The sequence below is a fragment of the Pristiophorus japonicus genome, chromosome 32, assembly GCF_044704955.1.
Source record: "Pristiophorus japonicus isolate sPriJap1 chromosome 32, sPriJap1.hap1, whole genome shotgun sequence".
NCBI classification, from domain to species: domain Eukaryota; kingdom Metazoa; phylum Chordata; class Chondrichthyes; family Pristiophoridae; genus Pristiophorus; species Pristiophorus japonicus.
Genome location: NC_092008.1, coordinates 4444575 through 4470439, shown reverse-complemented (window position 1 = coordinate 4470439; position 25865 = coordinate 4444575). Strand labels below are relative to the sequence as shown.

The window sequence follows — 25865 nt, the reverse complement described above, 5'->3', positions numbered from 1 at the left end:
GCAGCGGCCGCAAGATGGCGGCTCCCACACTGAAGTGGAAGCGCGTCTCGGGCGCGAGCGGCCCGGTGCCGCGGCCCCGGCACGGCCACCGCGCCGCCGCCATCAAGGAGCTGATGGTGGTGTTCGGCGGCGGCAACGAAGGCATCGTCGACGAGCTGCACGTCTACAACACGGGTGAGGGGAGGAAGGCGGGAGGCGGGAGGGAGAGGAGAGAGCGGTGAGGGAGGGAGCGAGCGCCGGAGGGAGGAGGGAGGAAGAAGTAAACAGAGAGGGCCGAGCGGGCCGGCCCGGGCGGGGGGAGGGAGGAGGAGGGAGGCACAGCCGCCGCTCTCAACATGGCGGCGGGGCGGGCGCTGACGTCACGCCCCACAAGATGGCGGCCGCCACAGGAGCCGCTCTGGCGCCAAACTGCCGGAGCCCGGATTCCCGGCTTTTAAACCCCCCGCCCCCCCCCCTCTCTCTCTCTCTCTTGCAAAACCCCGGAGCTTTTGCAAAACGGCTCACTTTTTGCATCTGGCACTTTTGCAAATGGCACTTTCATTGCAATCTGCCTCCCTCAGTGTTTGTTTTGCCAATTGTTTTTATATGTAGATGCATATTTTGCAAATTGCACCGTTCAGTCATTTCCAGTCACTCTGGGATTACGTGCCTTTTAAAACAAACGCGCTCAATTTTTATTTGGGAAATTGCAATTCTCATTTTGCACATTGCAATTTTTTAAATTATGCACATTGCGATTATGCAACTGTGATTGCATTTCCCATCCCTGCCGTTGAACGAATGTACCTGTACTATATTTCAATTGTTGTCTCTCAAATATGTGCACAATTTTTTTTATTTTGGAAATTGCAATTTTCATTTTGCACTTTGCAATTCTTCTTTTGCACATTGGCTAATGCAATCAAAGATGCAATATGCAAAATGAGAATTGTAATTTCCCAAATAAAAAATTGTGCACATATTTAGGAGACAATAATTGAAATATAGTATCGGTACATTCATTCGACTGCAGGGATTGGAAATGCAATCACAGATGCAATCACTCCAGTTGAATGACTGTAACTACTATATTTCAATTATTGTCTCTTAAATATTTGCTTAGTTTTGATTTGGTAAATTGCAATTTTCATTTTGCACTCTGCATCTTTGCACCTCCAATCACTCCGGTTGAATGTCGTATATTGCAATTATTTGCTCTTAAATATGTGGTCAATTTTAATTTTGAAAATTGCATCGTTAATTGCACCTTCAATCATTTCCAGTTAATAGGGAATTACGTGCTTTTAAAGCGCACTCAATTTTAATTTTAAGATTGCAATTTTAATTTTGCACATTGCTTCTTCGATTGCACCTCCAATCATCCCAGTTGAATGTGGTATATTTGAACGATTTGCTCTTAAAAAATATGTGCTTCATTTTTCTTTAGAAAATTGCATCTTTAATTGTACCTCCAATCATCCCAGTTAAATGTACAACATTTAAATTATTTGCTTTAAAAAAATGTTGTATTGCAAATTGCATATTTAAATGCACTTCAAATATTCCAGTTAAATTCAATATGTTCGAACCTTTTGCAAAACATGGTATGTTTCCATTGTTCTATATAATTTTCTTTGTATAGGGTTTTACATTGCAGATAGTGGGTCCATTTGATTCCTTGTGTCTGTGTCGCTCTCTGGGAAATAATGTGTATTCATCTTTTCCCCTGGCCTTTTCTCCTTTCAGTTCATTGTGCCTGTGTCTGCTCACAGTATGAGCTACACTTGCTCAGGCCCAGGGTTCCTTTTCAAATATATTTCCACTTTCCTTTTTAAAAGCATTTGTTAATTCTGCTTCCACCACACTTGCATCGAGTGTACAACTCTTTTTAAATACCGGCAATTGTCAACAGCCAATAAACCTGTAAATTAACAAAAAAAATAACATTTAAAGCAACCTTAATGAATCAAATGAAAATGTTCCTGTTTGTGATGATACGCTCCAGTCCCTCCGGCGCCCAACTACGTCCTGAAGGGTGGAAGATGCCTGTGCGTGGATTTTTTTAACGTGGGGTGACCGTTGCACATCAGCCACCACACGGGCTTGACAGAGCTAGGTCTTGGTCCAGTGGCAAGCATTAACCAAGACGACTGGAGACCAGCTCTGCTGCACGGACCTAGTGCGCACACATCATAGAAACGTGGAAAATAGGTGCAGGGTAGGCCATTCGCGCCTGAACCACCATTCAATATGATCATGGCTGATCATGCAACTTCAGTACCCCATTCCTGCTTTCTCTCCATACCCCTTGATCCCATTAGCCGTAAAGGCCACATCTAACTCCAATACCCTGCTATACTCAAATCCTCTCGCTATGAAGGCCAACATGCCATTTGCCACCTTCACCGCCTGCTGTACCTGCATGCCAACTTTCAGTGACTGATGAACCATGACCCCCAGGTCTCGTTGCACCTCCCCTTTTCCTAATCTGTCACCATCCAGATAATATTCTGCCTTCCTGTTTTTGCCACCAAAGTGGATAGCCTCATATTTATCCACATTATACTGCGTCTGCCATGCATTTGCCCACTCGCCTAACCTATCGCAGTGTGGGCTGGGCCCGTGCTGCCCCTGGGCCCCGAACTCGCGCCTCTCCCGGCCCCGATCACATCCCTCCACAATCTCTCGCCGCTCCTTCGCCCCCCGACCTCGTCGCTCCTGATGTACCTGCCCACGCTCCAATCACCGAACTGGATCTTGGTGAGGTCTCTCTTCACTGCCGTTGTTCTCCTGCTCCCTGGGGTACAGGAACACGGACTTCTCCAGGCTGCAGAAAATGCAGGCGGCCCGGGAGTCCGCGAACCGACTTTAAAAACTTATTGCACAGGATTGCCCCATGCAACACCTTCCGGGCCAGGTCCCCAATAGATAAAGGGAGGACTCCTGCGTAGAGAATCCTCCATTGGGGACCCTCGCCGCCTCCGTGCATTGAGTGTACAGTACAGGCACAAGTCATTGGGCCCAGCTGGTCTATGCCGATGTTTCTGCCCCTCACGAGCATCCTCCCACTATAATTACCTCTTCTCAACCTGCCCCTGTATCCCTCGATATTCTTCTCCCTCGTGCATCAAGCCTTCCCTGGAGTATCAGCCGTGGCTCAGTGAGTAGCACCCTCGCCTCTGGGTCAGAAGGTTGTGGGTTCAAGTCCCACTCCAGGGACTTGAGCACAAAATGAAATCTAGGCTGACAGTCCAGTGCACTGCTGAGGGAGCGCCGCACTGCGTTGTCGGAGGGGCGGTACTGAGGGAGCGCCGCACTGCGTTGTCGGAGGGGCGGTACTGAGGGAGCGCTGCACTGCGCTGTCGGAGGGGCGCTACTGAGGGAGCGCCACACTGACGGAGGGGCGGTACTGAGGGAGCGCCTCACTGCGCTGTCGGAGGGGCAGTACTGAGGGAGTGCCGCACTGTGCTGTCGGAGGGGCGGTACTGAGGGAGTGCCGCACTGTTCTGTCGGAGGGGCGGTACTGAGAGAGCGCCGCACTGCGCTGTTGGAGGGACGGTACTGAGGGAGCGCCACACTGTCGGAGGGGCGGTACTGAGGGAGCACCTCACTGCGCTGTCGGAGGGGCGGTACTGAGGGAGCGCCGCACTGTGCTGTCGGAGGGGCAGCACCGAGGGAGCGCCGCGCTGTCGGAGGGGCGACAAACCGCCATCGGACAGGCGTTGTACCACCGGGGCACCAGGTCTGCCCTCTCGGGCGGATGTAAAAGATCCCGGGGCCACTATTGGAAGAAGAGCAGGGGGAGTTCTCCCCGGTGTCCTGGGGCCAATATTTATCCCTCGAACAACATCACTCAAACAGGTGATCTGGATCATTATCACGTCGCTGTGTGTGGGAGCTTGCTGTGCGCAAACGGGCTGCCACGTTTCCTACATTACAACAGTGCCTAAAGTCCTTTATTGGCTGTAAAGTGCTTTGAGACGTCGAGTGGTCATGAAAGGCGCTATATAAATCCAAGTGTTTCTTAAATGTACTAGTGATATCTGTGTCGACGGCTGCACTGCCTGAATTTTAATCGTTTGGCAGGTTGGGAGTGGGGGATGGGGCTCTGAAGAGGTCAGGGGACTCGGGAGAAGAGGTTTTTTTGCAAGCCTTGCAAAATCTAAGGGCAGGGCCTGACTTGCATCGGAAGCCTGTGTTCCCACAGCAGCTAAAAAGACGGACAATGAAGAAGATTCTTTGTTTGATCTATTAGTGCAGACCACAAGGTATATAATTGGCCTCACAGAGCTGTTTTAGCATCTTTTGCTGGAGATAGCTTCGAGCTGTAACAACAAACACGAGTTGCACCGAGAGCATGTTGCATTTATATAGTGCCTTTAGCGTAGTGCACCGTACCAAGGCAGGAGCGTTACGCGATTTAAAAAAAAAAATTAACACCGAACCGCGTAAAAATAAATGAGGGCAGGTGACCAAAAGCTGGGTCACAGAGGTCGGTTTTAAGGAGCGTCTGGAAGGGGGAGCGAGAGGGGGGGTGGGGTTTAGGGAGGGAGTTCCAGTACTTGGGGCCCAGGCAACAGAGGCACGGCCGCTGATGGTGGAGCGATTATAATCAGGGATGCTCAAGAGGGCAGAATTTGAGGAGCGCAGAGATCGCGAGGGGCTGGAGGGGGTTACAGAGATAGGGAGGGTTGTAGGAGCTGGAGGGGGTTACAGAGATAGGGAGGGGTGTAGGGGCTGGAGGGGGTTAGAGATAGGGAGCGGTATATGGTTGGAGGAGGTTTCAGAGATAGGGAGGGGTGTAGGAGCTGGAGGGGGTTACAGAGATAGGGAGGTCTGGAGGAGGTTACAGAGATAGGGAGTGGTATAGGGGCTGGAGGACGTTTCAGAGATTGGGAGGGGTGTAGGGGCTGGAAGGGGTTACAGAGATAGGGAGGGGTTTAGGGCTGGAGGAGGTTACAGAGATAGGGAGGGGTATAGGGCTGGAGGAGCTTTCAGAGATAGGGAGGGGTGTAGGGGCTGAAGGAGGTTGCAGGGATAGGGAGGTCTGGAGGGGGTCACAGAGATTGGGAGGGCTGGAGGAGGTCAGAGATAGGGAGGGATGTAGGGGCTGGAGGGGGTTACAGAGATAGGGAGGTGTGTAGGGGCTGGAGGGGGTTACAGAGATAGGGAGAGATGTAGGGGCTGGAGGGGGTTGCAGCGATAGGGAGGGGTGTAGGGGCTGGAGGGGGTTACAGAGATAGGGAGGGGTGTAGGGTCTGGAGGGGGTTACAGAGATAGGGAGGGGTGTAGGGGCTGGAGGAGGTTACAGAGATAGGGAGAGGTTTCGGGGCTGGAGGAGGTTCATCATCATAGGCAGTCCTTCGGAATCGAGGAAGACTTGCTTCCACTCCCAAAGTGAGTTCTTTGATGGCTGAACAGTCCAATACGAGAGCCACAGACCCTGATACGGGTGGGACAGACATTAGTTGAGGGAAGGGGTGGGTAGGGCTGGTTTGCCGCGCGCTCCTTCCGCTGCCTGCGTCTGGCCTCTTCACGCTCTTTGCGTTGAGACTCGGAAGAACTCAATGCCCTCCCGGATGGACTTTCTCCACCTTGGGTGGTCTTCGGCCAGGGTCTCCCAGGTGTCAGTGGTGATGTCGCACTTTACCAGGGAGGCTTTGAGGGTGTCCTTGTAACGTTTCTGCTGCCCACCTTCGGCTCGTTTACCGTGAAGGAGCTCCGAGTAGAACATTTGCTTTGGGAGTCTCATATCTGGCATGTGAACTATGTGGCCCATCCAGCGAAGCTGATCGAGTGTGGTCAGTGTTTCAATGCCGAGGATGTTGGCCTGGATGAGGACACTGATATTGGTGCGCCTGTCCTCCCAGGGGATTTGCAGGACCTTGTGGAGACATCGTTGGTGAGATATCTCCAACGACTTGAGGTGCCTCCAATACATCGTCCATGCCTCAGATCCATGCAGGAGAGTGGGTATGAGGTTACAGAGATAGGGAGGGGTGTAGGGGCTGGAGGAGGTTACAGAGATAGGGAGGGGTGTAGGGGCTTGAGGAGGTTACAGAGATAGGGAGGGGTGTAGCGGCTAGAGGTTAGAGATAGGGAGGGGTGTAGGGGCTGGAGGAGGTTACAGAGATAGGGAGGGGTGTAGGGGCTGGAGGGGGTTACCGAGATAGGGAGAGTTGTAGGGGCTGGAGGGGGTTACCGAGATAGGGAGGGGTGTAGGGGCTGGAGGGGGTTACCGAGATAGGGAGGGTTGTAGGGGCTGGAGGGGGTTACAGAGATAGGGAGGGGTGTAGGGGCTGGAGGGGGTTACCGAGATAGGGAGGGCTGGAGGGGGTTACAGAGATAGGGAGGGTTGGAGGGGGTTACAGAGATAGGGAGGGGTGTAGGGGCTGGAGGGGGTTACCGAGATAGGGAGGGTTGTAGGGGCTGGAGGGGGTTACAGAGATAGGGAGGGGTGAGGAGGGATTTGAAAACAAGAATGAGAATTTTGAAATCGGCATTTCTTAACGGGGAGCCAATGTCGATCAGCAGTGGGTGCGAGTTTTGAGACGGGGGAAGCCGAGTTTTGGATCACCTTCAGTTTACGTCGGGTAGAACGTGGGAGGTCTGCCAGTAGCGCAGCGCGCTGGAATGGTCACAGTGTAGACGTAACAAAGGCATGGGTGAGGGCTTCGGCAGCGGATGAGCTGAGGCAGGGGGTGGAGACGGGCGATGTTACGGAGGTCGAAATAGGAGGTTTTGGTTATGCTGTGGTCTATCAAGCTCCGTTCTGGAAAGTTGCTCTTAATGTAATGATGGCTACCCACTGACCTCCCCTGCTAAACATAGGGGTAAGGACAGGGTGCTGCTGTTGCAGTCGAATTTCCTGTCGACACTCGATGCTGGGTGGCTGGACATTGGGAAGAGAGGAACAACGAACCTGGCTCCGTCACATCACTGCAGGGCTATCAGGCCCTCAAATCTGGCACCAAGCTCATGGTCTACAGGGCTGTAGTGATACCCGCCCTCCTGTATGGCTCAGAGACACGGACCATGTACAGTAGACACCTCAAGTCGCTGGAGAAATATCACCAACGCTGTCTCCGCAAGATCCTGCAAATCCCCCGGGAGGACAGACGCACCAACGTTAGCGTCCTCGACCAGGCCCAACATCCCCGGCATCGAAGCACTGACCACACTCGACCAGCTCCGCTGGGCAGGGCCACATTGTCCGTGTGCCCCCAGACACGAGACTCCCAAAGCGAGCGCTCTACTCGGAACTCCTTTGCGGCAAACGAGCCAAAGGTGGGCAGAGGAAACGTTACAAGGGACCACCCTCAAAGCCTCCCTGATAAAGTGCAACATCCCCACCGACACCTGGGAGTCCCTGGCCAAAGACCAGTCCGCCCTAAGTGGAGGAAGTGCATCCGGGAGGGCGCTGAGCACCTCGAGTCTCGTCGCCGAGAGCGTGCAGAAACCAAGCGCAGGCAGCGGAAGGAGCGTGCGGCAAACCTGTCACACCCTCCCCTTCCCTCAACCACTGTCTGTCCCGACTGTGACAGGGACTGTGGTTCTCGTATTGGACTGTTCAGCCACCTAAGGACTCACTTGTAAGAGTGGAAGCGAGTCTTCCTCGATTCCGAGGGACTGCCTGTGATGATCGCAGCAATGCCCTGAAGTTGCTTCTCCTGTGGCTGCAGGACTCTGCACACACCAACAATCTGTGTGCTTTGGCACCATTCCCAGGGAAGAGGGCGTTTCGATAAACATTTCTGAATTTTACATTTAAATTAAGTCCAATGTAGGTCAGCGAGCACAGGGCTGATGGGTGAGCGGGACTCGGTGCGAGTTAGGACACGGGGTCAGCGAGCACAGGGCTGATGGGTGAGCGGGACTCGGTGCGAGTTAGGACACAGGGCAGCCGAGTTTTGGATCACCTCTAGTTTACGTCGGGTAGAATGTGGGAGGCCGCCCAGGAATGCGTTCGCTGTTGTTAATGGTGTGTTTGATGGGACAGTGTAGAGGGAGCTTTACTCTGTATCTAACCCCATGCTGTACCTGCCCTGGGAGTGTTTGATGGGACAGTGTAGAGGGAGCTTTACTCTGTATCTAACCCCATGCTGTACCTGCCCTGGGAGTGTTTGATGGGACAGTGTAGAGGGAGCTTTACTCTGTATCTAACCCCCTGTACCTGCCCTGGGAGTGTTTGATGGGACAGTGTAGAGGGAGCTTTACTCTGTATCTAACCCCCTGTACCTGCCCTGGGAGTGTTTGATGGGACAGTGTAGAGGGAGCTTTACTCTGTATCTAACCCCATGCTGTACCTGCCCTGGGAGTGTTTGATGGGACAGTGTAGAGGGAGCTTTACTCTGTATCTAACCCCCTGTACCTGCCCTGGGAGTGTTTGATGGGACAGTGTAGAGGGAGCTTTACTCTGTATCTAACCCCCTGTACCTGCCCTGGGAGTGTTTGATGGGACAGTGTAGAGGGAGCTTTACTCTGTATCTAACCCCATGCTGTACCTGCCCTGGGAGTGTTTGATGGGACAGTGTAGAGGGAGCTTTACTCTGTATCTAACCCCCTGTACCTGCCCTGGGAGTGTGTGATGGGACAGTGTTGAGGGAGCTTTACTCTGTATCTAACCCCCTGTACCTGCCCTGGGAGTGTTTGATGGGACAGTGTAGAGGGAGCTTTACTCTGTATCTAACCCCCTGTACCTGCTCTGGGAGTGTTTGATGGGACACTGTAGAGGGAGCTTTACTCTGTATCTAACCCCCTGTACCTGCCCTGAGAGTGTTTGATGGGACAGTGTAGAGGGAGCTTTACTCTGTATCTAACCCCCTGTACCTGCCCTGGGAGTGTTTGATGGGGACAGTGTAGAGGGAGCTTTACTCTGTATCTAACCCCATGCTGTACCTGCCCTGGGAGTGTTTGATGGGACAGTGTAGAGGGAGCTTTACTCTGTATCTAACCCCATGCTGTACCTGCCCTGGGAGTGTTTGATGGGACAGTGTAGAGGGAGCTTTACTCTGTATCTAACCCCGTGCTGTACCTGCCCTGGGAGTGTTTGATGGGACAGTGTAGAGGGAGCTTTACTCTGTATCTAACCCCCTGTACCTGCCCTGGGAGTGTTTGATGGGGACAGTGTAGAGGGAGCTTTACTCTGTATCTAACCCCATGCTGTACCTGCCCTGGGAGTGTTTGATGGGACAGTGTAGAGGGAGCTTTACTCTGTATCTAACCCCATGCTGTACCTGCCCTGGGAGTGTTTGATGGGACAGTGTAGAGGGAACTCCCCCCGCTCCTGTTCGCAATCGTGGCCGTGGGATCTTTGATGCCCACTTCAGAGGTTTAATGTCTCATCGGAATGTCTGCAATTCCAACCTACATTCCCTATAAGCTGCGTAGCTTTGCATCTCTCTGCCAGTCCCATGCAACGGGGGACAACCTCTTGCAATGTTCAAGCTCGCGGAGGCATGAAATTGTGCATGTGTAAAAATAATTACGCAAAACTTTGTCTCCGACAACGGCACTCCTTCAGCACCGCCCCTCCGACAGCGCAGTACGGCGCTCCCTCAGCACTGCACCGGTGGGGGGGGGGGGGCAAGATTACGAGTCTGTGGCGTGGGGGGTTCGAACTTTGTAAAATTGAGGCAGATTCAATGCTTAACCCTCTTCCTTTCTGTCTGCACACAGCCACGAACCAGTGGTTCATCCCCGCCGTGCGAGGGGACATCCCGCCCGGATGTGCTGCCTATGGCTTTGTCTGTGACGGTACCCGCTTACTGGTGTTCGGTGGAATGGTGGAATACGGGAAATACAGCAACGACCTCTACGAACTGCAGGTACCATTTGCCTGGTGTCTCCGACCTCTGGCTCAAGGCTCAGCTGCCTGCTGCGTTGAACTGACCTGTCCCCATCTCTTCCGCTCTCGCTATCTCCATCAGAAACGGGAGCAGGAGTCGGCCATTCGGCCCCTCGAGCCTGCTCCGCCATTTAATACGATCACGGCTCATCCGATCTTGGCTTCAGTTCCACTTCCCCATAACCCTTCACTGCCTTATTGCTCAAAAATCACTCTATCGCCACCTTCAATATATTCAGTGACCCAGCCTCCACAGCTCTCTGGGGCAGAGAATTCCAAGATTCACCAGAAGAAATTCCTCCTCATCTCCACCTTAAATGGGCGACCCCTTATTCTGAGACTATGTGCCCCCTAGTTCTAGATTCCCCCACGAGGGGAAACATCCTCTCTGCATCTACCCTGTCCAGCCCCCTCAGAATCTGATACGTTTCGATAAGATCACCTCTCATTCTTCTGAATTCCAATGAGTACAGGCCCAACCTGCTCAACCTTTCCTCATAAGGCAAGCCACTCATCCCAGGAATCAGCCAAGTGAACCTTCTCTGCTCTAAGGAGAACAACCCCAGCTTTTCCAGTCTCTCCACGTCACGGAAGGCCCTCATCCCTGGGACTATTCTGGTCAATCTCCTCAGCACCCTCTCCAAAGCCTTCATATTGTTCTTAAAGTGTGCACAGAATTGGATACAATACTCCAGCTGGGACAAACTAGTGTTTTATAAAGGTTTACATAGAAAATAGGTGCAGGAGCAGGCCATTCGGCCCTTTGAGCCTGCACCACCATTCAATATGATCATGGCTGATCATGCAACTTCAGTACCCCATTCCTGCTTTCTCTCCATACCCCTTCATCCCTTTCGCCGTAAAGGCCACATCTAACTCCCTTTTGAATATATCTAACGAACTGGCCTCAACAACTTTCTGTGGTAGAGAATTCCACAGGTTCACAATTCTCGGAGTGAAGAAGTTTCTCCTCATCTCGGTCCTAAATGGCTTGCCCCTTATCCTTAGACTGTGACCCCTGGTTCTGGACTTCCCCAACATCGGGAACATTCTTCCTGCATCTGACCTGTCCAATCCCGTCAGAATTTTGTGTGTTTCTATGAGATCCCCTCTCATTCTTCTAAATTCCAGTAAATATAAGCCTAGTTGATCCAGTCTTTCTTCATATGTCAGTCCTGCCATCTCGGGAATCAGTCTGGTGAACTTTTGCTGCACTCCCTCAATAGCAAGAACGTCCTTCCTCAGATTAGGAGACCAAAACAGTACACAATATTCAAGGTGTGGTCTCACCAAGGCCCTGTACAACTCCCTGCTCCTATACTCAAATCCTCTCACTATGAAGGGCTCTCTGTTCCTGTACTCTGTTTAAATATGTTTTGAACTAAACATTTAAGTAAAAGCTTTATTTTTAAAGTTCAGGAAGCAAGGCAGGCTGAGAGAGAGGGTGACTTTCCTCAGCCTAATTTGAGTTCTTTTTTTTAAAAAAAAGCCAAATTAATTGAGTTTGGGAAGCGGTAGCAAACAACGACTCTGATTAACGTGAGCTGCGGTTGGATTGGAAGGTGCAAACGTTCTAAATAGTGACAGCCACGAGAGGCAGATAAAATAGCGAGAGACCGTCGGTCGGACGGACAGACGCACAAACGGCCGGGGCCAGCTCTCGGGAGTGACCGATCTCCCCTTTCTCGTTGCACAGGCCAGCCGGTGGGAGTGGAAGAAACTGAAGCCCAAGCCGCCCAAGAACGGGTCGTTGCCGTGCCCACGTCTGGGACACAGCTTTTCCCTGGTGGGGAACAAGTGCTACCTGTTCGGCGGCCTGGCCAATGACAGCGAGGATCCCAAGAATAACATTCCACGGTAAGGAGCGCCGAGCGGGAACTCGGATCGGAGGGCGGGGGGGTGCGCGCGGAGGTGGCTGAATGTGCAGGGACTGTACAACAAACTTGCATTTATATAGTGCCTTTAACGTCCCAGGAGCGATTAGCAAACTAAATTTGACACTGAGCCGGTAGAAGGAGATATTCGGGTGACCAAACGCTTGGTCAAAGCGTTAGGTTTTAAGGACGTCTTGAAGGCAGCAAGAGAGAGACAGTTTCTTAACCAATAAGGGGTTATGGGGAGCGGGCAGGGAAGTGGGCCCGAGTCCATGATGGGATCAGCCATGATCGTATTAAATGGCGGAGCAGGCTCGAGGGGCCGTATGGTCGACTCCTGCTCCTATTTCTTCGGTTGTAAAAGAAAGAGGCGGAGAGGGTGAGGGAGGGAGTTCCAGAGCTTGGGGCCCAGGCAGCTGAAGGCACGGCCACCGATGGTGGAGTAATGGAAATCAGGGGATGCTCAAGAGGGCAGAATTGGAGGAGCGCAGAGATCTCGCGGGCTTGTAGGGCTGGAGGAGGTTAGAGAGATAGGGAGGGTTAGAGATGGGGAGGGACGAGAAGGCCACGGATTTGATCATGGGGATGAGAATTAAAAAATCGAGCCCTTAGTTCACCTGTCCGAATGTCTCTTGATGGGGCTTGTTGCAAGATGTTTTTTGATGACGCTTTTGTGTGAGAGGAAGCTTGCTGGGAACATAAAAACTGACTGCAAAAGCTTCTATAGAAATGTGCAGAGAAAAAGATTAGTGAAGACAAATGTAGGTCCCTTGCAGTCAGAATCGGGTGAATTTATAATGGGGAACAAAGAAATGGCAGACCAATTGAACAAATACTTTGCTTCTGTCTTCGCGAAGGAAGACACAAATAACCTTCTGGAAATACTCGGGGACTGAGGGTCTAGTGAGAAGGAGGAACTGAAGGAAATCCTTATTAGGTAGGAAATTGTGTTAGGGAAATTGATGGGAGTGAAGGCCAATAAATCCCCAGGGCCTGATAGTCTGCATCCCAGAGTGCTTAAGGAAGTGATCCTAGAAATAGTGGATGCATTGGTGATCATTTTCCAACAGTCTATCGACTCTGGATCTGTTCCTATGGACTGGAGGGTAGTTAATGTAAGACCACTTTTTAAAAAAAGGAGGGAGAGAGAAAACAGGGAATTATAGACCGGTTAGCCTGCCATTGGTAGTGGGGAAAATGTTGGAATCAATTATTAAAGATGAAATAGCAGCGCATTTGGAAAGCAGTGACAGGATCGGTCCAAGTCAGCATGGATTTATGAAAGGGAAATCATGCTCGACAAATCTTCTGGAATTTTTTGAGGATGTAACTAGTAGCTGGACAAGGGAGAACCAGTGGATGTGGTGTATTTGGACTTTCAAACGGCTTTTGACAAGATCCCACACAAGAGATTGGTGTGCAAAATCAAACCACATGGTATGGGGGGTAATGTATTGACGTGGATAGAGAACTGGTTGGCAGACAGGAAGCAGAGAGTCGGGATAAACGGGTCCTTTTCAGAATGGCAGGCAGTGACTAGTGGGGTGCCGCAGGGCTCAGTGCTGGGACCCCAGCTATTTACAATATACATCAATGATTTAGATGAAGGAATTGAGTGTAATATCTCCAAGTTTGCAGATGACACTAAGCTGGGTGGCGGTGTGAGCTGTGAGGAGGACGCTAAGAGGCTGCAGGGTGACTTGGACAGGTTAGGTGAGTGGGCAAATGCATGGCAGATGCAGTATAATGTGGATAAATGTGAGGTTATCCACTTTGGTGGCAAAAACAGAAAGGCAGAATATCTGAATGGTGACAGATTAGGAAAAGGGGAGGTGCAACGAGACTTGGGTGTCATGGTTCATCAGTCATTGAAAGTTGGCATGCAGGTACAGCAGGCGGTGAAGAAGGCAAATGGTATGTTGGCCTTCATAACGCGAGGATTTGAGTATAGGAGCAGGGAGATCTTACTGCAGTTGTACCGGGCCTTGGTGAGGCCGCACCAGGAATATTGTGTTCAGTTTTGGTCTCCTAATCTGAGGAAGGATGTTTTTGCTATTGAGGGAGTGCAGCGAAGGTTCACCAGACTGATTCCCGGGATGGCAGGACTGACATATGAGGAAAGACTGAATCAACTGGGCCTGTATTCACTGGAGTTTAGAAGAGTGAGAGGGGATCTCATAGAAACATATAAAATTCTGACGGGACTGGACAGGTTAGATGCAGGAAGAATGTTCCCGATGTTGGGGAAGTCCAGAACCAGGGGTCACAGTCTAAGGATAAGGGGTAAGACAGTTAGGACTGAGATGAGGAGAAACTTCTTCACTCAGAGAATTGTGAACCTGTGGAATTCTCTACCACAGAAAGTTGTTGAGGCCAATTCGTTAGATATATTCAAAAGGGAGTTTGATATGGCCCTTACGGCTAAAGGGATCAAGGGGTAATGGAGAGAAAGCAGGAAAGGGGTACTGAGGTGAATGATCAGCCATGATCTTATTGAATGGTGGTGCAGGCTCGAAGAGCCGAATGGCCTACTCCTGCACATATTTTCTGTTTCTATGAAGCGCCTTGCAACGTTTCACTACGTTAACAGGCGGTATATAAATGCAACTTGTTGGCTTTGCTGGACCGGGAGCCAATGTGGGTCAGCGAGCACAGGGGGTGATGGGTGAGTGGGACTGGGTGCGAGTTAGGACACGGGGCAGCGAGCACGGGGTGATGGGTGAGTGGGACTCGGTGCGAGTTAGGACACGGGGCAGTGAGCACAGGGGGTGATGGGTGAGTGGGACTCGGTGTGAGTTAGGACACGGGGGCAGTGAGCACAGGGGGTGATGGTGAGTGGGACTCGGTGTGAGTTAGGACACGGGACAGTGAGCACAGGGGGTGATGGGTGAGTGGGACTCGGTGTGAGTTAGGACACGGGGACAGTGAGCACAGGGGGTGATGGGTGAGTGGGACTCGGTGTGAGTTAGGACACGGGGCAGTGAGCACAGGGGGTGATGGGTGAGTGGGACTCGGTGTGAGTTAGGACACGGGGCAGTGAGCACAGGGGGTGATGGTGAGTGGGACTCGGTGCGAGTTAGTACACGGGGTCAGTGAGCACAGGGGGTGATGGGTGAGAGGGACTCGGTGCGAGTTAGGACACGGGGCAGTGAGCACAGGGGGTGATGGGTGAGCGGGACTCGGTGCGAGTTAGTACACGGGGTCAGTGAGCACAGGGGGTGATGGGTGAGTGGGACTCGGTGCGAGTTAGGACACGGGTCAGTGAGCACAGGGGGTGATGGGTGAGCGGGACTGGGTGCGAGTTAGGACACGGGACAGCGAGCACAGGGGGTGATGGGTGAGTGGGACTGGGTGTGAGTTAGGACACGGGGCAGTGAGCACAGGGGGTGATGGGTGAGTGGGACTCGGTGCGAGTTAGGACATGGACAGTGAGCACAGGGGGTGATGGGTGAGTGGGACTTGGTGTGAGTTAGGACACGGGGCAGTGAGCACAGGGGGTGATGGGTGAGTGGGACTGGGTGCGAGTTAGGACACGGGACAGTGTAGCTTTAACACATACTGAGGTATGCAGACGGTGGTGGATGGGAGGCCGGCCAGGAAAGTATTGGATAGTCTCAGGAGAGGCGTTTGCAATCGAGTCTCCATCGAGCAGGACTGGGACCCGGGACAAACATGTCTCTTCCAGCATTATCTCATTTCCCTTCGCGGGTTTGACAGACTTTATCCTGGATGTTTCTGAGGTGAGGCTTGTCATTGCTGACGGGTTTACATCTCTCTCTCTCCTCGCTGGCTCTCTCCTCGCTGGCTCTCTCCTCGCTGGCTCTCTCCTCGCTGCCTCTCGTTCTCTCGCTGTCTCTCGTTCTCTCGCTGTCTCTCGTTCTCTCGCTGTCTCTCGTTCTCTCGCTGTCTCGTTCTCTCGCTGTCTCTCGTTCTCTCGCTGTCTCTCGTTCTCTCGCTGTCTCTCGTTCTCTCGCTGTCTCGTTCTCTCGTTCTCTCGCTGTCTCGTTCTCTCGCTGTCTCGTTCTCTCGCTGTCTCGTTCTCTCGCTGTCTCGTTCTCTCGCTGTCTCGTTCTCTCGCTGTCTCGTTCTCTCGCTGTCTCGTTCTTTCGCTGTCTCGTTCTCTCGCTGTCTCGTTCTCTCGCTGTCTCGTTCTCTCGCTGTCACGTTCTCTCGCTGTCACGTTCTCTCGCTGTCACGTTCTCTCGCTGTCACGTTCTCTCGCTGTCACGTTCTCTCGCTGTCTCGTTCTCTCGCTGTCTCTCTCTCTCGCTGTCTCTCGCTCTCTCTCTCTCCTCGCTCTCGCTCTCTCTCTCCTCGCTCTCTCTCTCCTCGCTGTCTCGCTCTCTCTCTCCTCGCTGTCTCGCTCTCTCTCTCCTCGCTGTCTCGCTCTCTCTCTCCTCGCTGTCTCGCTCTCTCTCTCCTCGCTGTCTCGCTCTCTCTCTCCTCGCTGTCTCGCTCTCTCTCTCCTCGCTGTCTCGCTCTCTCTCTCCTCGCTGTCTCGCTCTCTCTCTCCTCGCTGTCTCGCTCTCTCTCTCCTCGCTGTCTCGCTCTCTCTCTCCTCGCTGTCTCGCTCTCTCTCTCCTCGCTGTCTCGCTCTCTCTCTCCTCGCTGTCTCGCTCTCTCTCTCCTCGCTGTCTCGCTCTCTCTCTCCTCGCTGTCTCGCTCTCTCTCTCCTCGCTGTCTCGCTCTCTCTCTCCTCGCTGTCTCGCTCTCTCTCTCCTCGCTGTCTCGCTCTCTCTCTCCTCGCTGTCTCGCTCTCTCTCTCCTCGCTGTCTCGCTCTCTCTCTCCTCGCTGTCTCGCTCTCTCTCTCCTCGCTGTCTCGCTCTCTCTCTCCTCGCTGTCTCGCTCTCTCTCTCCTCGCTGTCTCGCTCTCTCTCTCCTCGCTGTCTCGCTCTCTCTCTCCTCGCTGTCTCGCTCTCTCTCTCCTCGCTGTCTCGCTCTCTCTCTCCTCGCTGTCTCGCTCTCTCTCTCCTCGCTGTCTCGCTCTCTCTCTCCTCGCTGTCTCGCTCTCTCTCTCCTCGCTGTCTCGCTCTCTCTCTCCTCGCTGTCTCGCTCTCTCTCTCCTCGCTGTCTCGCTCTCTCTCTCCTCGCTGTCTCGCTCTCTCTCTCCTCGCTGTCTCGCTCTCTCTCTCCTCGCTGTCTCGCTCTCTCTCTCCTCGCTGTCTCGCTCTCTCTCTCCTCGCTGTCTCGCTCTCTCTCTCCTCGCTGTCTCGCTCTCTCTCTCCTCGCTGTCTCGCTCTCTCTCTCCTCGCTGTCTCGCTCTCTCTCTCCTCGCTGTCTCGCTCTCTCTCTCCTCGCTGTCTCGCTCTCTCTCTCCTCGCTGTCTCGCTCTCTCTCTCCTCGCTGTCTCGCTCTCTCTCTCCTCGCTGTCTCGCTCTCTCTCTCCTCGCTGTCTCGCTCTCTCTCTCCTCGCTGTCTCGCTCTCTCTCTCCTCGCTGTCTCGCTCTCTCTCTCCTCGCTGTCTCGCTCTCTCTCTCCTCGCTGTCTCGCTCTCTCTCTCCTCGCTGTCTCGCTCTCTCTCTCCTCGCTGTCTCGCTCTCTCTCTCCTCGCTGTCTCGCTCTCTCTCTCCTCGCTGTCTCGCTCTCTCTCTCCTCGCTGTCTCGCTCTCTCTCTCCTCGCTGTCTCGCTCTCTCTCTCCTCGCTGTCTCGCTCTCTCTCTCCTCGCTGTCTCGCTCTCTCTCTCCTCGCTGTCTCGCTCTCTCTCTCCTCGCTGTCTCGCTCTCTCTCTCCTCGCTGTCTCGCTCTCTCTCTCCTCGCTGTCTCGCTCTCTCTCTCCTCGCTGTCTCGCTCTCTCTCTCCTCGCTGTCTCGCTCTCTCTCTCCTCGCTGTCTCGCTCTCTCTCTCCTCGCTGTCTCGCTCTCTCTCTCCTCGCTGTCTCGCTCTCTCTCTCCTCGCTGTCTCGCTCTCTCTCTCCTCGCTGTCTCGCTCTCTCTCTCCTCGCTGTCTCGCTCTCTCTCTCCTCGCTGTCTCGCTCTCTCTCTCCTCGCTGTCTCGCTCTCTCTCTCCTCGCTGTCTCGCTCTCTCTCTCCTCGCTGTCTCGCTCTCTCTCTCCTCGCTGTCTCGCTCTCTCTCTCCTCGCTGTCTCGCTCTCTCTCTCCTCGCTGTCTCGCTCTCTCTCTCCTCGCTGTCTCGCTCTCTCTCTCCTCGCTGTCTCGCTCTCTCTCTCCTCGCTGTCTCGCTCTCTCTCTCCTCGCTGTCTCGCTCTCTCTCTCCTCGCTGTCTCGCTCTCTCTCTCCTCGCTGTCTCGCTCTCTCTCTCCTCGCTGTCTCGCTCTCTCTCTCCTCGCTGTCTCGCTCTCTCTCTCCTCGCTGTCTCGCTCTCTCTCTCCTCGCTGTCTCGCTCTCTCTCTCCTCGCTGTCTCGCTCTCTCTCTCCTCGCTGTCTCGCTCTCTCTCTCCTCGCTGTCTCGCTCTCTCTCTCCTCGCTGTCTCGCTCTCTCTCTCCTCGCTGTCTCGCTCTCTCTCTCCTCGCTGTCTCGCTCTCTCTCTCCTCGCTGTCTCGCTCTCTCTCTCCTCGCTGTCTCGCTCTCTCTCTCCTCGCTGTCTCGCTCTCTCTCTCCTCGCTGTCTCGCTCTCTCTCTCCTCGCTGTCTCGCTCTCTCTCTCCTCGCTGTCTCGCTCTCTCTCTCCTCGCTGTCTCGCTCTCTCTCTCCTCGCTGTCTCGCTCTCTCTCTCCTCGCTGTCTCGCTCTCTCTCTCCTCGCTGTCTCGCTCTCTCTCTCCTCGCTGTCTCGCTCTCTCTCTCCTCGCTGTCTCGCTCTCTCTCTCCTCGCTGTCTCGCTCTCTCTCTCCTCGCTGTCTCGCTCTCTCTCTCCTCGCTGTCTCGCTCTCTCTCTCCTCGCTGTCTCGCTCTCTCTCTCCTCGCTGTCTCGCTCTCTCTCTCCTCGCTGTCTCGTCTCTCTCTCTCCTCGCTGTCTCGCTCTCTCTCTCCTCGCTGTCTCGCTCTCTCTCTCTTCTCGCTGTCTCGCTCTCTCTCTCCTCGCTGTCTCGCTCTCTCTCTCCTCGCTGTCTCGCTCTCTCTCTCCTCGCTGTCTCGCTCTCTCTCTCCTCGCTGTCTCGCTCTCTCTCTCCTCGCTGTCTCGCTCTCTCTCTCCTCGCTGTCTCGCTCTCTCTCTCCTCGCTGTCCCGCTCTCTCTCTCCTCGCTGTCCCGCTCTCTCTCTCCTCGCTGTCCCGCTCTCTCTCTCCTCGCTGTCCCGCTCTCTCTCTCCTCGCTGTCCCGCTCTCTCTCTCCTCGCTGTCCCGCTCTCTCTCTCCTCGCTGTCCCGCTCTCTCTCTCCTCGCTGTCCGCTCTCTCTCTCCTCGCTGTCCCGCTCTCTCTCTCCTCGCTGTCCCGCTCTCTCTCTCCTCGCTGTCCCGCTCTCTCTCTCCTCGCTGTCCCGCTCTCTCTCTCCTCGCTGTCCCGCTCTCTCTCTCCTCGCTGTCCCGCTCTCTCTCTCCTCGCTGTCCCGCTCTCTCTCTCCTCGCTGTCCCGCTCTCTCTCTCCTCGCTGTCCCGCTCTCTCTCTCCTCGCTGTCCCGCTCTCTCTCTCCTCGCTGTCCCGCTCTCTCTCTCCTCGCTGTCCCGCTCTCTCTCTCCTCGCTGTCCCGCTCTCTCTCTCCTCGCTGTCCCGCTCTCTCTCTCCTCGCTGTCCGCTCTCTCTCTCCTCGCTGTCCCGCTCTCTCTCTCCTCGCTGTCCCGCTCTCTCTCTCCTCGCTGTCCCGCTCTCTCTCTCCTCGCTGTCCCGCTCTCTCTCTCCTCGCTGTCCCGCTCTCTCTCTCCTCGCTGTCCCGCTCTCTCTCTCCTCGCTGTCCCGCTCTCTCTCTCCTCGCTGTCCCGCTCTCTCTCTCCTCGCTGTCCCGCTCTCTCTCTCCTCGCTGTCCCGCTCTCTCTCTCCTCGCTGTCCCGCTCTCTCTCTCCTCGCTGTCCCGCTCTCTCTCTCCTCGCTGTCCCGCTCTCTCTCTCCTCGCTGTCCCGCTCTCTCTCTCCTCGCTGTCCCGCTCTCTCTCTCCTCGCTGTCCCGCTCTCTCTCTCCTCGCTGTCCCGCTCTCTCTCTCCTCGCTGTCCCGCTCTCTCTCTCCTCGCTGTCCCGCTCTCTCTCTCCTCGCTGTCCCGCTCTCTCTCTCCTCGCTGTCCCGCTCTCTCTCTCCTCGCTGTCCCGCTCTCTCTCTCCTCGCTGTCCCGCTCTCTCTCTCCTCGCTGTCCCGCTCTCTCTCTCCTCGCTGTCCCGCTCTCTCTCTCCTCGCTGTCCCGCTCTCTCTCTCCTCGCTGTCCCGCTCTCTCTCTCCTCGCTGTCCCGCTCTCTCTCTCCTCGCTGTCCCGCTCTCTCTCTCCTCGCTGTCCCGCTCTCTCTCTCCTCGCTGTCCCGCTCTCTCTCTCCTCGCTGTCCCGCTCTCTCTCTCCTCGCTGTCCCGCTCTCTCTCTCCTCGCTGTCCCGCTCTCTCTCTCCTCGCTGTCCCCGCCTCTCTCTCTCCTCGCTGTCCCGCTCTCTCTCTCCTCGCTGTCCCGCTCCTCTCTCCTCGCTGTCCCGCTCTCTCTCTCCTCGCTGTCCCGCTCTCTCTCTCCTCGCTGTCCCGCTCTCTCTCTCCTCGCTGTCCCGCTCTCTCTCTCCTCGCTGTCCCGCTCTCTCTCTCCTCGCTGTCCCGCTCTCTCTCTCTCCTCGCTGTCCCGCTCTCTCTCTCCTCGCTGTCCCGCTCTCTCTCTCCTCGCTGTCCCGCTCTCTCTCTCCTCGCTGTCCCGCTCTCTCTCTCCTCGCTGTCCCGCTCTCTCTCTCCTCGCTGTCCCGCTCTCTCTCTCCTCGCTGTCCCGCTCTCTCTCTCCTCGCTGTCCCGCTCTCTCTCTCCTCGCTGTCCCGCTCTCTCTCTCCTCGCTGTCCCGCTCTCTCTCTCCTCGCTGTCTCGCTCTCTCTCTCCTCGCTGTCCCGCTCTCTCTCTCCTCGCTGTCTCGCTCTCTCTCTCCTCGCTGTCTCGCTCTCTCTCTCCTCGCTGTCTCGCTCTCTCTCTCCTCGCTGTCTCGCTCTCTCTCTCTCCCTCGCTGTCTCGCTCTCTCTCTCCTCGCTCGCTGTCTCGCTCTCTCTCTCCTCGCTCGCTGTCTCGCTCTCTCTCTCCTCGCTCGCTGTCTCGCTCTCTCTCTCCTCGCTCGCTGTCTCGCTCTCTCTCTCCTCGCTCGCTGTCTCGCTCTCTCTCTCCTCGCTCGCTGTCTCGCTCTCTCTCTCCTCGCTCGCTGTCTCGCTCTCTCTCTCCTCGCTCGCTCTCTCCTCGCTCGCTCTCTCGCTCGCTCTCTCGCTCGCTCTCTCCTCGCTCGCTCTCTCGCTCGCTCTCTCCTCGCTCGCTCTCTCGCTCGCTCTCCTCGCTCGCTGTCTCGCTCGCTCTCCTCGCTCGCTGTCTCGCTCGCTCGCTCTCCTCGCTCGCTGTCTCGCTCTCTCTCTCCTCGCTCGCTGTCTCGCTCTCTCTCTCCTCGCTCGCTGTCTCGCTCTCTCTCTCCTCGCTCGCTGTCTCGCTCTCTCTCTCCTCGCTCGCTGTCTCGCTCTCTCTCTCCTCGCTCGCTGTCTCGCTCTCTCTCTCCTCGCTCGCTGTCTCGCTCTCTCTCTCGCTCGCTGTCTCGCTCTCTCTCTCCTCGCTGTCTCGCTCTCTCTCTCCTCGCTGTCTCGCTCTCTCTCCTCGCTGTCTCGCTCTCTCTCTCCTCGCTGTCTCGCTCTCTCTCTCCCTCGCTGTCTCGCTCTCTCTCTCCTCGCTGTCTCGCTCTCTCTCTCCTCGCTGTCTCGCTCTCTCTCTCCTCGCTGTCTCGCTCTCTCTCTCCTCGCTGTCTCGCTCTCTCTCTCCTCGCTGTCTCGCTCTCGCTCTCCTCGCTGTCTCGCTCTCCTCGCTGTCTCGCTCTCCTCGCTGTCTCGCTCTCCTCGCTGTCTCGCTCTCCTCGCTGTCTCGCTCTCCTCGCTGTCTCGCTCTCCTCGCTGTCTCGCTCTCCTCGCTGTCTCGCTCTCCTCGCTGTCTCGCTCTCTCTCTCTGCTCGCTGTCTCGCCCTCTCTCTCCTCGCTCGCTGTCTCGCCCTCTCTCTCCTCGCTCGCTGTCTCGCCCTCTCTCTCCTCGCTCGCTGTCTCGCTCCTCGCTCTCCCTCTTCTCGCTGTCTCGCTCTCTCTCTTCTCGCTGTCTCGCTCTCCTCCCTTCCCCCCTCCTGCAGGTATCTGAACGACGTTTACATTTTGGAGCTGAGGTCCGGCACGGGGGTGATGTGCTGGGACAATCCCATCACCTACGGGGTGCTGCCCCCTCCACGGGAATCTCACACCGCGGTCATCTACACGGACAAGGACAGCAGGAAGTCCAAGCTGGTCATCTACGGAGGGATGAGCGGCTGCCGCCTGGGAGATCTCTGGACACTGGACATCGGTGAGGAGCAAGGGATTTATCCAGCATTCCCCCGCGCGGTGTCAGGGTTCCACAGGCTCCTCGTACATCAGGAAGGATTCCCTTCGCAAGTCTCTCCTTGCATTGCATCTTCACTTCTCAACTCAGTGAATCACCGTCCCTGCCCTGGGAGTGTTTGATGGGACAGTGTAGAGGGAGCTTTACTCTGTATCTAACCCCCCTGTACCTGCCCTGGGAGTGTTTGATGGGACAGTGTAGAGAGAGCTTTACTCTGTATCTAACCCCGTGCTGTACCTGCCCTGGGAGTGTTTGATGGGACAGTGTAGAGGGAGCTTTACTCTGTATCTAACTCCTTGCTGTACCTGCCCTGGGAGTGTTTGATGGGGACAGTGTAGAGGGAGCTTTACTCTATCTAACTCCATGCTGTACCTGCCCTGGGAGTGTTTGATGGGACAGTGTAGAGGGAGCTTTACTCTGTATCTAACCCCCTGTACCTGCCCTGGGAGTGTTTGATGGGAAGTGTAGAGGGAGTTTTACTCTGTATCTAACCCCCTGTACCTGCCCTGGGAGTGTTTGATGGGACAGTGTAGAGGGAGCTTTAATCTGTATCTAACCCCCTGTACCTGCCCTGGGAGTGTTTGATGGGACAGTGTAGAGGGAGCTTTAATCTGTATCTAACCCCCTGTACCTGCCCTGGGAGTGTTTGATGGGACAGTGTAGAGGGAGCTTTAATCTGTATCTAACCCCCTGTACCTGCCCTGGGAGTGTTTGATGGGACAGTGTAGAGGGAGCTTTACTCTGTATCTAACCCCGTGCTGTACCTGCCCTGGGAGTGTTTAATGGGACAGTGTCGAGGGAGCTTTACCCTGCAGTGTCAGTAGTCCAAGGACAGTTGGATAAGTACTAGAAATGGATAAAATTTGCCGGACTGTGGGGTGGGGGAGCGGGATGAATCAGTTGGCATGCACACGATGGGCCAAGTGGCCTCGTATGTGTGCCGTGTGAATCTATAATGGGCGCGCGGTACACCATGGGGGGAGACCGCCTTTTCTGCAGAGCGGGAAAATTGACCCGAGGGCGGGAGGAGGTTATTGGAAACTTGTCCGCCTGGCTCACAAACGCGGCACAAATGGAATGCTTTGATATCCGTCTTGCAGATACGCTGACGTGGAACAAGCCCAACGTGAACGGAGTGTCCCCGCTTCCGCGCAGTCTGCATTCCGCCACGACCGCCGGCAACAAGTGAGTAACCGCGCGCGGCAACATCTCGCAGTCGAAGGCCTTCGGGCTTCAGGGCTCATGTGTCAACAACAACCTGTATTTATGCAGCACCTTCAACGCCGTGAAACGCCCCAAGGGCCTCCGCGGGAGTATTAATGAGCTGAAACAATTTGGAACCGAGTAGAAATTCGCGCAGGTGACCAAAGACGGATGTTTGAAGGAGTGTCTTCAAGTGGGAAAGAGAGGCAGAGGTGTTCAGGGAGGGAGTTCCAGAGCTTGGGGCCCAGGCAACAGAAGGCACGGCCACCGATGGTGGTGCGCTTATAATCAGGGATGGTCATGAGGGCAGAATTTGAGGAGTGCAGACATCTTGCGGGGGGGGGGGGGGGGGGGTTGTGGGGCTGGAGGGGGTTACAGAGATAGGGAGATAGGGAGGGGTGTTGGGGCTGGAGGAGGTTACAGAGATAGGGAGGGGTGTAAGGGCTGGAGGAAGTTACAGAGATAGGGAGGGCTGGAGGGGGTTACAGAGATAGGGAGGGCTGGAGGCGCTTACAGAGATAGGGAGGGGTGTAGGGGCTGGAGGAAGTTACAGAGATAGGGAGGGCTGGAGGAGGTTACAGAGATAGGGAGGGGTGTAGGGGCTGGAGGGGGTTACAGAGATAGGGAGGGGTGTAGGGGCTGGAGGAGGTTACAGAGATAGGGAGGGGTGTAGGGGCTGGAGGAGGTTACAGAGATAGGGAGGGGTGTAGGGGCTGGAGGAGGTTACAGAGATAGGGAGGGCTGGAGGGGGTTACAGAGATAGGGAGGTCTCCCCTTTTACTTCCTCGTTGCTTCACCACCTCGCTCCCCTTGTCCCCCCCGGTCTCTGTTCTTCAATGCTGACAGGCATGCAGTCAGCGCATCAGAGGTGATCTCATTGAAACAAACAAAATTCTTACAGGGCTTGACAGGGTAGATGCAGGGAGGATGTTTCCCCCGGACTGGGGAGTCTCGAACCAGGGGTCACACCGTCTCAGGATAAGGGGTCGGCCAATTAGGACTGAAATGAGGAGGAATTTCTTCACTCAGAGGGTGGTGAATCTTTGGAATTCTCTGCCCCAGAGGGCAGTGAAGGCTCAGTCGTTGAGTATATTCAAGGCTGAGATCGGATTTTTGGATATTAAGCGAATCAAGGAATAGTACAGGAAAGTGGAGCTGAGGTGGAAGGTCAGCCGTGATCTCATTGAATGGCAGAGCAGGCTCGAGAGGCTGAACGGCCTCCTGTTCCTAATGCAACAGGCTCGAGGGGCTGAACGGCCTCCTCCTGTCCCTAATGTAACAGGCTCGAGGGGCTGAACGGCCTCCTCCTGTTCCTAATGCAACAGGCTCGAGGGGCTGAACGGCCTCCTCCTGTCCCTAATGTAACAGGCTCGAGGGGCTGAACGGCCTCCTCCTGTCCCTAATGTAACAGGCTCGAGGGACTGAACGGCCTCCTCCTGTCCCTAATGTAACAGGCTCGAGGGGCTGAACGGCCTCCTCCTGTCCCTAATGTAACAGGCTCGAGGGGCTGAACGGCCTCCTCCTGTCCCTAATGTAACAGACTCGAGGGGCTGAACGGCCTCCTCCTGTCCCTAATGTAACAGACTCGAGGGGCTGAACGGCCTCCTCCTGTTCCTAATGTAACAGACTCGAGGGGCTGAACGGCCTCCTCCTGTCCCTAATGTAACAGACTCGAGGGGCTGAACGGCCTCCTCCTGTTCCTAATGTAACAGACTCGAGGGGCTGAACGGCCTCCTCCTGTTCCTAATGTAACAGGCTCGAGGGGCTGAACGGCCTCCTCCTGTCCCTAATGTAACAGACTCGAGGGCTGAACGGCCTCCTCCTGTTCCTAATGTAACAGACTCGAGGGGCTGAACGGCCTCCTCCTGTTCCTAATGTAACAGACTCGAGGGGCTGAACGGCCTCCTCCTGTTCCTAATGTAACAGACTCGAGGGGCTGAACGGCCTCCTCCTGTTCCTAATGTAACAGGCTCGAGGGGCTGAACGGCCTCCTCCTGTCCCTAATGTAACAGGCTCGAGGGGCTGAACGACCTCCTCCTGCCCTTGTCCTTCTATGCGGTGGAGGTCGCCTAGACTTTTGTATATTAAGGGAATCGAGGGATATGGGGATCGGGCGGGAGAGTGGAGTTGAGGTGGAAGATCAGCTTTGACCTCATCGAATGGCGGAGCAGATTCGAGGGGCCAAATGTCCGACTCCTGCTCCTAATTCTTCGGCTCTCGTTGCTCCATCTCCCAGCCTCCCCCTCCTTCCCCCCCCCCGGAACCAGTGCCGGCCTCTGGTCTTTGATGCCGACCGGCGTGCAGTCAGGGCGTCGCCTTCTACCCCTTTCTGTCGCCTATATTACAAAGAGGTTGGAGTAATTGGAGTATAAGAGTTAGCCACCCCTTGGTCCTTTTTAAAGCAGCCCGTCATTGCGTACAGTGGGCATCGTCATCGTCATAGGCAGTCCCTCGGAATCGAGGAAGATTTGCTTCCACTCTTAACATGAGTCCTTAAGTGGCTGAACAGTCCAATACGGGAACCACAGTCCCTGTCACAGGTGGGACAGACAGTGGTTGAGGGAAG

At 55.1% G+C, this 25865-nt stretch overlaps 2 protein-coding genes across 2 annotated transcripts in view; one reads left to right on the top strand and one right to left on the bottom strand.

Moving 5' to 3' along the window:
• hcfc2 (host cell factor C2) lies at positions 1–23285 on the top strand. The gene is made up of 5 exons (XM_070869053.1): positions 1–174; positions 9658–9806; positions 11523–11683; positions 21852–22060; positions 23197–23285. Exons 1-5 carry the CDS (start codon positions 15–17, stop codon positions 23283–23285), a joined length of 768 nt encoding a protein of 255 aa, XP_070725154.1. The 5' UTR covers positions 1–14.
• Positions 23286–23360: 75 nt separating this feature from the next.
• Positions 23361–25865, bottom strand: part of LOC139240511 (protein Wnt-7b-like) — a 23818-nt gene continuing 21313 nt past the window's right edge. The window contains exon 4 of the mRNA XM_070869052.1: positions 23361–23420. Coding sequence (XP_070725153.1) covers positions 23361–23420 — 60 coding nt within the window. The remainder of the gene's footprint in view (positions 23421–25865) is intronic.